This window comes from Oenanthe melanoleuca, chromosome 4, assembly GCF_029582105.1.
Source record: "Oenanthe melanoleuca isolate GR-GAL-2019-014 chromosome 4, OMel1.0, whole genome shotgun sequence".
Classification (NCBI taxonomy): domain Eukaryota; kingdom Metazoa; phylum Chordata; class Aves; order Passeriformes; family Muscicapidae; genus Oenanthe; species Oenanthe melanoleuca.
Genome location: NC_079337.1, coordinates 43,412,906 through 43,427,340, shown reverse-complemented (window position 1 = coordinate 43,427,340; position 14,435 = coordinate 43,412,906). Strand labels below are relative to the sequence as shown.

At 38.9% G+C, this 14,435-nt stretch overlaps 2 protein-coding genes across 2 annotated transcripts in view; both read left to right on the top strand.

Annotated features, from left to right (window-relative positions):
- The window catches only part of SRD5A3 (steroid 5 alpha-reductase 3), a 390,804-nt gene that overhangs the window by 161,354 nt on the left and 215,015 nt on the right, over nucleotides 1–14,435 (top strand). The gene's annotated exons all lie outside the window — the stretch shown is intronic.
- On the top strand, nucleotides 4,355–11,119 carry EXOC1L (exocyst complex component 1 like). Its single transcript, XM_056490185.1, has 3 exons — nucleotides 4,355–4,606; nucleotides 7,627–7,757; nucleotides 8,738–11,119. The coding sequence occupies exons 1-3, from the start codon at nucleotides 4,486–4,488 to the stop codon at nucleotides 8,999–9,001; spliced, it is 516 nt and encodes a 171-aa protein (XP_056346160.1). The 5' UTR covers nucleotides 4,355–4,485; the 3' UTR covers nucleotides 9,002–11,119.

Genomic DNA, 14,435 nt, shown 5'->3' with positions numbered 1-14,435 from the left:
CTCTGTATTTTTATAAAATGTGCCACAGCTCTCAAAATCCTGAACTAAAATTTCAAAAGCTTTCAGCTGTCAGAAGATTAATGGTCATAAACTCCTAAGTTTTGCTTTAACTTTTTATTTCCCTTTTTTTTTTTTTCGTTCTTTACTCTTATCTTTATGGTTTACCTCCACAAAGAAAACTGCATGATATGAAATGAGTTATATCTGAATAACAGAGTGCTGAATCCATCACGCCAGGATTTCACACTGTTAATTAAATGTGGCTGCAATTCATCAAAGTGTTATTAGGTGCTCTGCTGAACAGGAACTGAAAGTTTTATTATTTAAGTTAATTTGCTTACAGCCCTATTTTTTAGTTCATATATGTGTAAAAGTCAATATGTAAATTCTTCATAGAAGAGTAGGATACTTCATACTTTTGTGTTATATTTCAAAATATGCTTTCAAACTCCATCCATAAAACAGCTTCTTGTTACTATTCCTTGAAGGACATGTTTATTTTCTATTGAATGGAAAATTTTGGATAGGATGTTGGCATGGTGTAGGACTATTTATCCCAATGACTCTCATGATTACATTTTGAAAATGATAAACCAGTATAAAGCAAATGTAAACTTGAGGAATTTGAGCTTCAGTTGAATAAAATGAAGAATAAACTCTTTTACCTCCTTTCTTCCAAGAAAAGAGTACAATACTGCTTTTTAAAACCAAGTAATTACATCATACCATTAGAGTCACCAGTCATATTTAGGGTTTAATGTTCTTTACTAGAACTGATAAAATCTTGAGTCATTGTCTGTTTGAGCACCCAAATATCCTGGCATTGGTGCGAGACTCTTTTAATGGGCTCCTCAAAACATTCAGGAGAAAAGCATTTCTGCAAGAACATTTTAACCAACTGATGTCTTCTACTTCTTGTATTTCTATGCTTCTATTTTAAAACTGAGTGTCTCGAGCTGCTGCTTACTGAATAGCATTTCTGCATGAAACCCTACTATCTCTGCTGCTTCAAAGAGTTTTCAGGACAACACATCAACAACACAGCAAGGTTTATGTTTCACTGCACAGAGATCTAAGTTTATTGGTATAGCTACAAAAACATGGGAATAACTAGCCATAACTAGGAGCCAGATCCTCTGTAAATGCCAGTGGGGAAAGAGACCTGAGAAAAAATCATTGGTAAATCACAGGGAAAAAATGATGGTCGTTTAGAACTAGTTTTCTGGAGTCAGATTTGGAAACTGCTCTGTACAACTAGGTCACTGTAGAATGTCATCCATAAATTCTGGTTTACACTCTAAAATCTCGACTGTGATGTTAAAAAAGTGGTCTGGAGACTCAAAGCTGTGAAGAATATTTACAGATAATAAACTAATTTTTAACAGAAAAAACTGTACCTGGCTGAAAGCTCAAACAGAAATAGAAGCTATTGGAAAGTAAAGCCTATTATAAATTATATTTTTCAGTCTATAGGGATTCTTTGAAGTTCTGAGAAATTATTCTTCACGTTGCATTTTCCTTCCCATTATTTCATGACATTGTCAAACAAGGAGCAATGGGAAAGATGCTTCCAGCAAGCACTACCTGGTAAGGTGTGCCAGGAACTGAGAGAAAAATCAAATGTACATCTTCTGGGGGCTTCAACACGCAGATCACAGCGAAGTCCCACCTAAACACAGTAGATATTCTACTGTGCCTGTAATGACTATTCTGAAGCCCACCAGAATCAAAGACAATTTTGCTACTGACTTAATGCACTGTGGATCAAGCCTCAAATAAGCATGCCACGTGCATATACTAATGGTAGATCCAAAGTAGAGGGACCCATCACAAATGTTGTTTCTAAAGCTGGTGAACAGATTTTTACCATAACAGTGTTAATAACTGAGAAATGATGAAGATTAAAGAGGTTTATCCTTTTAGAATCTGCTGCTACATCTGTTAAAGTTAATATCCTGGGTACAGTAAAGAAAACTGTATCGGGTCATGGTAAGAAATTGCAAGGGAAAAACAGGGGGGAAAAAAGGTACAGAAGTAATTAATGTTTAGCAGAAGGGTCTAAGACACTTCCCTGCTGACTACTTCTCCCTTTGTTTACTACTGTGAGCCTGGGTTAGGGGTTGTGTGGCTTTCACAATCATGTGCAATTCATCTCTTTGGACAGTTACATGGAAATCCCAGTTAAATTTGGATGTAAATTCCTTTGTAGTCCTTGCAACAATTAGTTTAGTTTGTTCTGATTTATGTCAATAAGACTCTCATTCAGGGGCACTATTATCTGAGGTGGGGATGGCTGGCTGGGATGTTGGGGTCAGATAAGATGTTCCTGGTCCATAGTTAGTGTATCCTTGCTGGCTGGGAGAGTTACAGCTCAACTGCAACTGGTGCCTGTTAGGATTTGGGCTTATATTAAGGTGGATCTGAGATCTGCTACATAACAGAGGATGGGTGAATAAAGAAATTGAAAGGATCAAGCAATACTGGATTACAAGTTTCTATGTCTCCTATTAAAGCATTGCCCCTTAAAATCATCATTGCACCTTTCTACCTATATACTCAGAGGGGTTGCTTAATGCAGCATTTGAGAATAAAATAAAGGACACAGCAGAAGAATATTAATATTTCAAACCTCAAAACAATCTTGTGGAAACTCAGTATGATCAAACTGAGAAAAAATGAAAATCTGAGTTAAGAGAGATCAGACCTATGCACTACTTTTTTCTTAGCTCCATCATGTCTCCAAGATGCCAGTGATGCTTCACTTGCTCTCTAGTAGTTTCTCTGGTACCAGCTGAATCTTTAACAAGGGAAAAACTGATTGAAAATTATTCCAGAGCTGCAAGAATTTTTCTGAAGGTATTTTTCTCTGTACTTTTGTTGCTTCAGAACATAAAAAAAAAATAGAAGAATCTGAGATGCAACATGAGCTACAGACTGGCAGAGCCAAAATCAGCTTCCTAATGAGGAGTCTGGCACTGAGTATGAGCACTGAAACCTCCAGCCATGGCACTATTAACACTGATGGTGAGGAACTGAAGCCTGGGGTATCAGCCTTGACAATTCTGCCAATGTCTGGCCAACAGAGAGGGACAGTGAAATGCAAGCCAATTTGCACAGCAGTCTCATATTCAAGGCATGGCCAAGTCATAAAAATTGTGGGCAGGAACCTGGGCATCCCTGTGCCTCAGATATCCTCTGGAAAGTCACCATAAGAAGTCATTTTCCTGATATGCTGATTTCTTGGAAGAGAGTATCTTGCTCTTTTCCTAATTAAATTTATCCCTAAGCCCCATACTTACAAAACCTGAAGCTTATAGTAACTTTACTCTCCCAAATCAGAGATGGAAATTAATCTATATATCTAAAAATCACAATTATATTTCCAAACACAGTTTGGGACTAAAAGAAAGCATAATAAACCAACACATGATTTCTTTTAAATCCTTTCCCACCTGTCAACCCAATATGCTTAGTATCTATAGCAGATGATGATTCTCCTTAATTTTACATCCTTTTAACTTTATTCTATTTTGCTTCACATAATCAAAGCACCATGTAGATCTATGTCAGTAAATAATTCTAATATTGCCATTTTTAAAAAATCCTTAGATTCTAAATCTTGCCTTCACTTTAGCACTCATTTTCATTCCAAGGTAACATTTCTTTCTGTGTTGCATTGAGATCACAGGAATTAAATACTCAGTAAGATATTCAGATATACTAAGCTTGAAGATAAGAATTAGAAGAGAGTATCCAAACTTTTGTAAGCAGCCAGCAACTACTCCAAAGGGCAAAACTCTAACACAGGCTTCCATGGACACCAGAATTAGAAGAACACCCACACACCTGCAGAATGGCAGAAACAACCAAATTTTCTGCAAATACATTTAAGTCTGATATGAAAGATCCCTCACATATCCAAACATTCTGGGGATGGTGCCCAGGCTCCACCTGCCTTCTGGCAACTCCTCTGGACGTGAGTTAACTTTGTTTATAAGGAGTTGCATAGGGTAATTTTCTCCTTAACGCTATTAATAGCCAAAAAGCTATTACTGGAGGAACACTGGTGACAGCCATAAAGCCATCTAATTCCTTTATAAATTCTCAGCGCTTTCATCTACTGATAAAAAGAATTGCTTTAGCAGCTTTTTTGGTAAGTCGCTTCCAGTGTGATTGCTTTGAGTCCAGGACGAAGAGGGACAGCTCGGGCGGGGAGCCCGACGGCACCGCCGGGACTTGGCGGGGCTGGCGGCGGGGCCGGTACCGGGCGGGGCGGGGCGGGGAGATCCGGCCCGGCCTCTCCCGGCGCCGCGGGCCGAGTTTTATCGCCGGCGGCCCGGGGGCGGAGGGGAAGAGCCGGGAGGAGCGGTGTGCGCCGGCCATGCCTCCCCCGCGCGGCCGGAGCGCTCCCTCCGCCCTGCTGCCCCGCGGCGGCTGCGGGGCGCGGGGCGCCGCTGCCCGGCGCTGAGCCGCGCCAGGGCTGCCATGTCCTCGCTGGTGAAGGAGGACCTGGCCAAGAGGCTGTTCGGGCCCCGGCGGAGGAGGCTGCACGAGTTCATCGAGGTGGAGGGCGCGGGCGCACAGCGCTACTACCTGTGCGCCGCAGGTACGGGGCAGCCGGCAGGTACGGGAGGGGCCGGCTCCAGCGGCTCTGCGAGGGAAGGGGGAGCGGGGGAATGCGGGGGAGCGGGGCCGGGGCTCAGCGCCTCTCCCGTCCCCGGAGGGTGCACGGAGAGCGGGGCACGGAGCGCGCACGGCTCGCTGCTCCCGCACCGCCAGCAGCCCCCGAGACCGTTCCTTCCGATTCCTGATTCACACCGGCTCCAATTCTGATGCCGTTCTCTCCGATTCCTGATTCACACCGGCTCCGATTCTGACGCCGTTCTCTCCGATTCCTGATTCACACCGGCTCCGGTTTTGACACCGGCGGAGAAACACGGCATCTGCCCCGCAGCTGCTCTGGCCGTGGCAGCGCTGTGAGCGCCTGAGCTGCTCTGAAAAGAGCAAACCCTTACTAGAGTTTTAATCAGGTTTTCTACAGCAAAGCGTTACAATGCATTAACATTGCAGGAAATACTTGTAGATTTTTTGCACTATCCTTAGTCTTGGTCTAATGTCTCGCATGTTTTCCCTATTAAACTTTGAACAAGGAATTTGACTTGTGATTTAAATAAATACTCATTGGAGTTAGTAACTAGCACAAACTTCGAGTAAATGGTAATTAATTATCTGGCTACTTTCTAAATTTCTTTTCAAGTGAATCATCTGTTTCATAGAGGTTTCAGAAAAGCTGATTTCTGTGGTTTTTTTTCTTTGTGTGTGGTTTTCCAGTTATTATTTCAAACCATTGAAAAATACTAAAAGGAGAAATGTCATCTGTAAGTAGTTAGGTTGAAGTGAATGATTCTTTCAGTCTGTTTTCTCTTCAGGTTCTGAATACATATAAATAGGTAGAAATAATCTGTGTGCTTGAGACATAGGTGGGGGTAGCATCCAGTATTCTATGTTCATTATCTTTTTAAACACCTGAAGTCCTTAGAATACATGAGGTGTTTTACAGATTTTTGGAAACCCTGAGCCAGCTATGTTCCCTATACTCCTTTAATTTTGGTAGAACAGACTTTGTATGTTATAACTGTAAAGACAGTTTTAAGGAATTAATTCCTGAATATCATAGGGCTTCTAAACATACAGAAATACCAATCTCATTCATAGTTTATGAAAGGATCAGTAGAGTATGATTAGTTATGTGTTGGAGATCTGTAAGTAGTTCACTGTTGTGAAACATCCAAAAAAGAGAAATAAAACATTATACAACTTTAAAATCTTTACTAAAAATTTCCTTTTAAGGTAGAGGAGAACAAACCATTAAAGAAAACCTCTAATCAGATTTACTGATTGGAAGTCTCTAAAGACATAAAGGAAAATTCATGTAGAGTATTAAGAGTAGGATCCCTCCACTATCTAATATTACACTCTCTTAATATATTCAGGCACAGTCAAGTAAGTGGTGAGTAGAGTGGAAATCTGATTCTGAAAGATGGATTGCATTTAGCTGCCAGCAACTACTGTGTTCTGCTGTGGTTCTGTAGGAGCAAAGCATATTATCTAAAATCTTATCCCTGCAATGCAACCTCTGTGTTTCAAATTACCATTTAAAAGAATCAGTCAAACTATAGGCAAAACTTCAGAGGTCTGTGCTTTTTGAAATGTGTTTTACAACAAAATTCTGGTCTGGGTAACTGAAAAATCTTTTTTCATACCATTTGGCCAACACTATTTCCTTTCTTTTTCACAATAGCAAGTCCCAGTTCTTGCACCAAGGTGACAGTATCTTTTCATGAAACAGTTTATAAATCCCGGAAGAATGTAGAACTGCAATTCCATTCAGGGGTTTTCACAACCCAGTATTGGCACACCCAAGAAAGAATAGTGGGGATAATATTTTATTGTCCTACAGAGACACTGCAAAAGGTGTTTAGTCCATGAAAGGCTTTAAGACATACTTTGTCTTCTATGAAGGTATTACTATAGCTGTGCCCTCCTCTAGCAAAGTTTTTAGAGCTTAATAGAATGACATGGTAGGTCTCAGCTCATGCTCTCTATAAAAAAAATCTTTGACTCTTAACTGAGTGCAAGATCAAGCAGTATGTAAAATGCAGGAAAATGAATTTTTTTTTCTTAACTGAAGATAGCACACCAAGTTTCACCACTGGGTTCATTATGCATAACATCTGTGCTCTGCCCTTATAGGATTCCTGAGGACTAGAGCAGTGGCAATGTGGGGATCTGAGGGCCTCTAGCATATTCCTTTGTATTTTTGAGGCTTGCTTCCTCTAGTTTTAACTCTGAGATGTAGGTGACTTCTTCACCATAACTTGGTCTACCAGATAGCTTGGGAATGTGGCCTTCCCTGCAGCCATCAGCAGCTGGATGTGCAGGAGATTGCTCAGGCTCTGGTGCTTCTCACACTCATAATGGTCTGTTACAGAAATCCAGTCTTCTCTTCAGCACTCAAGGTAATCAATTAATAATGGTAGTTATTGCAAAGAGCATCTTCATGCTCTTTTTAATCTCATTTCCCGTATAGGTTGGAAAATAGTAATTTCTATACATTTAGAATGGAAGTTTTAAGAAAAAAATATTCAGTGTTAATTTCATTTGCATACTATATAGGGAAATAAGAGTTTTGTTTAAAAAAGTAATGGCTTCATAAGAGAACTTCCTTCACAGGATGGAAAGTATAGCACAAGTCATGTGAACACAGAACATTGGTAGAGGTTTTGCGGTTTTTTAACTGTAGCACCCCAAAAAGTCTCCCTCTTGAAGTAAGCAGGATAATACAGACCCAGTGCCAGAATGAGGATTTCGTTGCAGTGCTAGTGAATTCACGTGGAAGGCTTTTGAACAGACAAGACTCTTTCTTCACAGGGCGGGTAAGGTAAGTCCTAAATCTACTAAAATCTGACAGGTTTCACAGACTGGCAACATGGCATATTCCTACTACCTGGGCAAAATAAAGCTATCAAGTCCAGTATACCCTATAGAGCCCTGCCTGTCATGGTTTAATTACTGTAACTTTGGAAATTACTTGCTTGCATATCTAAACTATTGGTTTTTTTGCAGTAACTAAAAGTAAAGAAGTAGAAATATGTATGGTTAAACACTGGCGAGTGGACCGAGAGGAGAAATATGAAATAGTTGAAAAGTGGTTTTTGAAAGATCTGGAGATGATTGATGGAAAAGAAGCAGATACAGTAAGTGTTACATTATGTTTTATGTGCATGGAGAATAATTTTCTTGTTTTGCAATTTTGGATACAAGTATTAAGATTCATTATCTGAAAAATGAAGTTATGTTACCAAGGGGTTTTGGCTTTATTGCATGTGACAGGCTCCACATCACATTTGCACTATTGGAGGGGAAGAGGAAGGTGAGATTTTTTTTGTTAGCTTATTATAATATCATCATAACAGGTAATAAAAGTTCTCCATCTGCAACTTCCAGTGTAAACTGCAGTTAATGTAATAGATTTGTTTTCAAATATACTCTAAAATCTATAAAATTTCATTAAAAATTTTTACAGAGGCTTTCTTCAGAAGTGTTGTGCTAAAATATTCTTCAGAAATGATTCAGCCTTTCACAACAATGATCAAAATCTGTTTCATTTTTGATTAAAGAAAAGCCTAAATGAATGCCAGACTCATGGGGTAATTAACACTGCTATAAATATTCATAACAGGTATTCATATCCATAGAATTTAAAAGATTTTACCTGCTGCTAGGATTAATTGTTTCAAAGAGCCAGAAAGCACAAAGAAATACAACTGAGGCAGGAAGGGTAATCAATATTCTTCTTCTCCCACAGATATAGACAGTTATAGTCCAAGGCAAGTACTTTTCATATACTGTGTTTGGGAAACATAATAAATTGATTCAGTTCAATACAAGACTCTGCAATCCCAATAAAGCACAGTGTATTGCTTGAGCAAACTTAGAAAGTTTTACTCAGAAAAAATTCCCAATGACAAAGAATTACAGCTGCTACTTTTTAAAGTTTTATAAAGACCATATAAGATGAATAGCAGAAGTCCTTTAGAGCCCATCATTCTGAGAAAAAGCCCTGCAGACAGCTGGGCAGAGAACAACAGATTGCAAGTCTAACACTGTTATGTGTATAGTAATTTCATTCTCTCTCTTTTTTTTTTTTTTTTTTTTTTTTTTTTTTTTTTTTTAGGATAATCCATATTTTGATATGCATTTCCACAAAGTCTACCATATGGAAGCATATAGTTGTGCATCTAAATATACCTTTGCTCGAACACTAAACAAACTGAATGCGACGTATCTTAAGAAGGACTTCAAGATTGTGAACTTTGATGACACCTATCTAAATGATGATTCAATCTGGTCATCCAGCAATAGAGATTTCTTAGTAGTTATGAGGGTTTGCTTCTACGCTTCCAACCTTTTATGCCTATCCCTCTGTCGTTTTTCCTAAAGATGTATTTTCTAACATTAGGGAAACTGGCTGACTTTCACTGACCAGCATTTCATAAACCATCTGATCAAAAAGTTAGTTAATAATACACAGTGTCTCCTTTTTAATTTTACATGTAAGTAAAAAGTGGAACATAGTTTTTACATAAATAGTTGATAAGTCATTTATATATATTAAGAGGTTCTCTCTCTAACAAATACTGATACATAAAAGAGACTGGAAACATAGAACCAGTAATTACCATGGTCAATGGTGATTGCTTATGTAAGCAGAACTCAGCATTTGCTTCTATGCTCATGGAGGTATAAATTATCTTTCATTAATAGCTTGAAATACTGCTGCAGCATTAAGAGCATTAACAGTTAATTTATATCTTGGAAGTAGGAAAAAAAAATGTAATCAGCTGAGTTCTGTATGAGAATGATACACATTTCCATTTCCAACTGTGTTGAAACACAGAACTGCATTAAAGAGATCACACCTACCCCTCTACAAGAATCCAGTTCTCATCCTGATGAATAGGAGCACTGCATTCAGGTGCCATGGGACCAACTATTCACCGCTATTTCCCACAGAACATTTAGTACTCCCTCTGGCCTTGACATTGTTTGTGATACTGTCTTAGAAAACAAATGTTCTTAAGCAGCACTGCTTTATTTGTCAGGCCTCTCAGAACTTCCGTATCATTAATGTCTCCTTTCTTGCCCTTCATTGCTTATGAACAGGTGTGTTTAGGGAACAGAAATTGTCTTTATCTCTGAATCAAAAGATAAGAAAGTACTATGTAAGCAGTATTGTTGGCTGCTACAGTTACTTTGTAGGCAAGTGATAAAGTTTTCAAATTTCATAGAACTATGAGATTTATTTTCACCAGTTTCTAGCTAAGTGTAACCATATTCAGTGCACTACTTACAGCTACATTTACCATAGGGTAGAGTCTACTCGAGAGGTTGGGAACAGCTCACAAGATGTAAGAGCTGGACTTGTAGTATATTATGGTAGAAGCAGAGGATAAGTGGCAGCTCTGTTGAACAGAAGTGGAACAGTGTTAATGATAAGAAGCAGTGTCAGCTGGGTTAGCTGGCTGTTCATCCCATAGTAAATAAAAAATGCCAACCCAAAAGAAGCTCCATTTTGAGAGGCTTTGTGTCAGAATGTCCTGCAGGAGAAAATTAGCTTTCTCCTTTGACAGCCAAGGGAGTTCAGGAAGGCAGGCTGTGGACTAAACCAGGTATGGACCTGGAGCTGAGTGATGCCAGCTCCCAGTAAACCAGAGGTTGGTTCATGTCCTCTCTCAGCACCTGCCATCTCTAAAATGGGACAGCTGTGCAAGGGTACTGTGCTGTACTGTGGCTTGTACCTTGCTTTTGTCTTTCATGTGAACTCCCATCTTTGAAAACATTTGTGTAAATATACTTTGGATTCAAAATTGAAATAACATCAAGTAAATGAGAATATATTTGCAAATCTGTAAAATGTTCAGCTTTCTACTTTTTAAATGTTATCCTACTGCGTGTATGTAGGAAAGCCCATACCTTTGATTAGTTAATATTCTGAAGTCAGATATTTATTCTAGGCATATATTGTAAATTACATTGGTTCTAACACAGATCTTAGTAACTGATACTGCACAGTAAGACAGCTGTGAGTGCAGTTTATGTGAGTAACACAAATTCCCTGGAATTTGTAAGGACTTACACCTTAAATTTGCCACCTAAATAATACAGTTAGAGAGAAGGATTGTAATTTTAGGGATTGCTTCAATATAGTTGTTCTTTTGAGAATGTCTTTAGGATAATCCAGTGCAAGTAGGTGTGTGGTGACATTTGATTATTAGCTAAAAGAAGCATTTGCCCACTATCCAAGTTCCACAAAACCATCTTATACAGAAAGTATAATTCATGCTACCACTATCTATGATACATTGTCTTGTTTGAATTGTGTATTGATTGTTGAGGTCACAATGTTTTCCACAATATTTACAAATTCTTTTCTTAATAGGCACAAGGAAATGTTTTCCGGGTGGAAAAGCTTTCATCTTGTAATTGTAGTAAAAAACATAGAACTCTAAAAATGAGCACTTCAGAGCATTCTTTTGAAATAAAGTACATATATTCTGAATTCTTGCCCAATAATTGTCTGTATCATTTTAGAAGCTGATGATAGTTGAAAAGTTACTATAACGTTCACCCACATTTAATGGACTTTCATCGGTAGTTTACACATTTTTGTTCTTGTACTATATAAACACGTAATGGACTATATTGGAAGACACAAACCTGTATTTTATGTGGAAGAATATGCACTTAAAATCTCTCTGACATTTCTTCTGTCTGATAACGTATTTCAGTCATTCTTAACTGAGCAGTCAGGCTGAGCAAAGGGAATGGAAAAATCAGGGACATTGTCCATGTCAATTACTTCAGTTACTATCAAAAGGAAGAGTACTTTTAAAGATCTTTGTGCACCTAATCTCCTTACATTCACACAGTTCTCTATAAGAGAGCTACCCAGACACTGTAATTGCCTGATTGTGGTATGGGAAGTGTGAGGGACACTGTCACTTTGTGGTAAGTATAGCACAGCTGCACCACAGGACAAAGAGAATATGTTAAATTATGAATGGAAAAGACCTAACAGGCTAAATAGCCCATCTTTCACTTAATGCAGAATTATTTCCTACATCACATTTCCTGACCTTAGATAAATGGAATGTAATTTGAATACCTGGGGAGTCATCTTGTTATCCTGGAAGAATTCTCCAAAATTGAATAGGAAGAAACAGGAGTAAAGGATTAAAACGAATGTATCTGTAGCATTCCTATAAAAGGTTTCAACTACATGATGGAATGAATACGTGAGATTGTGGATGTAATGCAGATTTTCTTCAGAAAACAGGAATAGCTATTAGCCAAGTCTGTTCCAGAGAGAAGAAAATACATGGCAGCCTGAAAATGAAGGAGAGTGATCATAAGCAATCAGAAATTCATGCTTACATAACAGGCAGAAAGGGAACAGAGGCTGTCTTAAAAGAGCTGATTGTATATATGTGTGTGTGTGTGTGTATGTGTACATATATATATATATATATACATAAACCAGAATCAGAATTAAGAATACAGGGAAAGTTATGACAATAGAATTTATTTAAATTTTATTTATTTAAAGCAGAAATACTCCTCTCCTGTGAGTTTATTTTTCATGGATAACTAATCTTTTCTTGCATCCTAAATTAAGCAAATACAGATCACTGCAGAATTTAAAAAAAGTTTTGGAAGTGAAACAGAGCAGGGAGCCTGTTCTGGACTGTGCCTTCTAGGTTATTTCTCATGCTTTTCTCCTTTGTGTTTTGGAGTCATACATACACTAATGTACCTATTTCCAATAAGCCTATATTTCTTTCCCTGTCATCTACCTATTTCCCAATACTATCAGTCACTTTCAGCATATAAATATTTTTCTAGTAAATTGAGTGACTGTATTATGTAATTTTTAATATGTAATTTAAGAATATTTTGTCATGACTTAAAGTCAGTACTGGAAGATCAAACACCCTTTCTAAAAAGTTGTGGATGGCTGAAGTGGGAGGGGAGAGGATTGCACTGTTCATCTTGGTAGATGATCTCACATCAATTTTAATGTGTAAACACATTCTAGCAGTAAAAAGTGCATTTTTGTGTGGTTTCTTTCTTCTTTTAGCCTAATTAAAGCTGAAAGATAGGAAATGAGAGGGTTCTGCCTAATAACAACAGCTTTATAAAACCTTGTCCAGCATTTTTTGGCTGCCTTGTCCAGTCTTTATAGATTTAGACAGAGACAGTTACATTTTGTGGCTGAACTGAGAAATTACCAAACTATAACTTCTATTTTAACCATGGCCCTCATGAATGATATATTATAGAATTATGCAGCATAATGTTTTGTAAGTCAGAAAATAAAAGTACATTCAGCAAGACTTAATTGGTCATATATTATCACAGAATATTCTGGGAAGGGACATGCAAGGATTATCAAACACAGCTCTTAAGAGAATTGCCCATATGGGGCTCAACCCACAATATTGGTGCTGTTAGCACCACGTTATAATCAGCTGAGTTCATCTCAATTAAAGCTTTTGATCAAGTGGAAATATGATACAGGAATTACAGAATCACAGTTCTACATGTAAAAGTCTATATACTAGCAATTTAGAAAAATCCCTTGAAAATGAAGTTTTCTGTTGTTCCTTATTGGTCATGGCCTCACAAATACATTTTATCCGCTACATGCTAACGTGAATAAGTCATATATAATTCAAGAAATCTGAAATAATTTCAGTCTATCCTTAACTCTGCACTCCATTATATTAACAATGCTAAAAATTAGGTAAGTGTATTGATAATGTGGAAAACCCCTGTCACAGTGAAGGTAGTTTCAGTTTTCACAGAATTCACCAGTGGCTACAGGTAGCTAAAGCCAATTTGGACGTCAGTTCTCATGGTTAGATGCCAAATCCTGAATCTAGTCCCAGCATAATCTTCCCATCTGGATTATCACTGACATCAAAGGCTGTCAATTAGTCCAGATTCTTCTACCTATGAGAAACAAAAATCTGAGTGCTGTTCACAGATTATGAATATGAACTGAGCATGAGCCAGGGTGTGCCCAGGAGGCCAAGAAGGCCAATGGCACCTGGCCTGTACCAGCAATAGTGTGGCCAGCAGCAGCAGGGCAGGGATTGTCCCCTGTGCTCAGCACTGGGGAGGCCTCACCTCCAGTACTGTGTCCAGTTTTGGGCCCCTCACTTTCAAAGGGAAATTGAGTCCAGTGAAGTACAGCAAGGCTCTGGAAGGGTCTAGGAAACATGTCCTGTGAGGAGCAGCTGAGGGAGCTGGGTCTGTTTACCCTGGAAAAGGCTCAGGAGGGATCCCTGCCCTCCCCATCTCCCTGGAGGGAGGCTGCAGTGAGGAGGGGTTTGGTCTCTCCTGCTGTGCCTGCAGTGAGAGGACAGGAGGAGATGGCCCAAAGCTCACACAGGGGAGATTCAGATTAGATCTCAGAATTTCTTTTTTACTGTCAGTGTTGCCAGGTGTTGGAGTGGGTTGCCTGGGTGGTGGAGTTACCATCCCCGGAGGTGGTCAAAAGGTGTCTGGATCTGGTACTGGGCAATAAATAAATTAATGATTTAGGGATTGCAGTGATAGCGCCTGGTGGATGGTTGGACTTGATGACCTTAAAGGTCTCTTCCAACCTTGCTGGTTCTATGAAGTGACGTTGGTCCTGATGCTGTGGCCAAATGGAATTACTGCAGCCAGAGCCGGGCATTGTGATTCGAAATTGAGACTGTGCGACACGGTAATGCACTGTATGCATCTTTCAACACCAGCTTTACCCGCATTTCCTTTGTGGATGCGTTTGTTCCCTAACAGACCGAAAGCCCCTCAGTGCCTCAGCC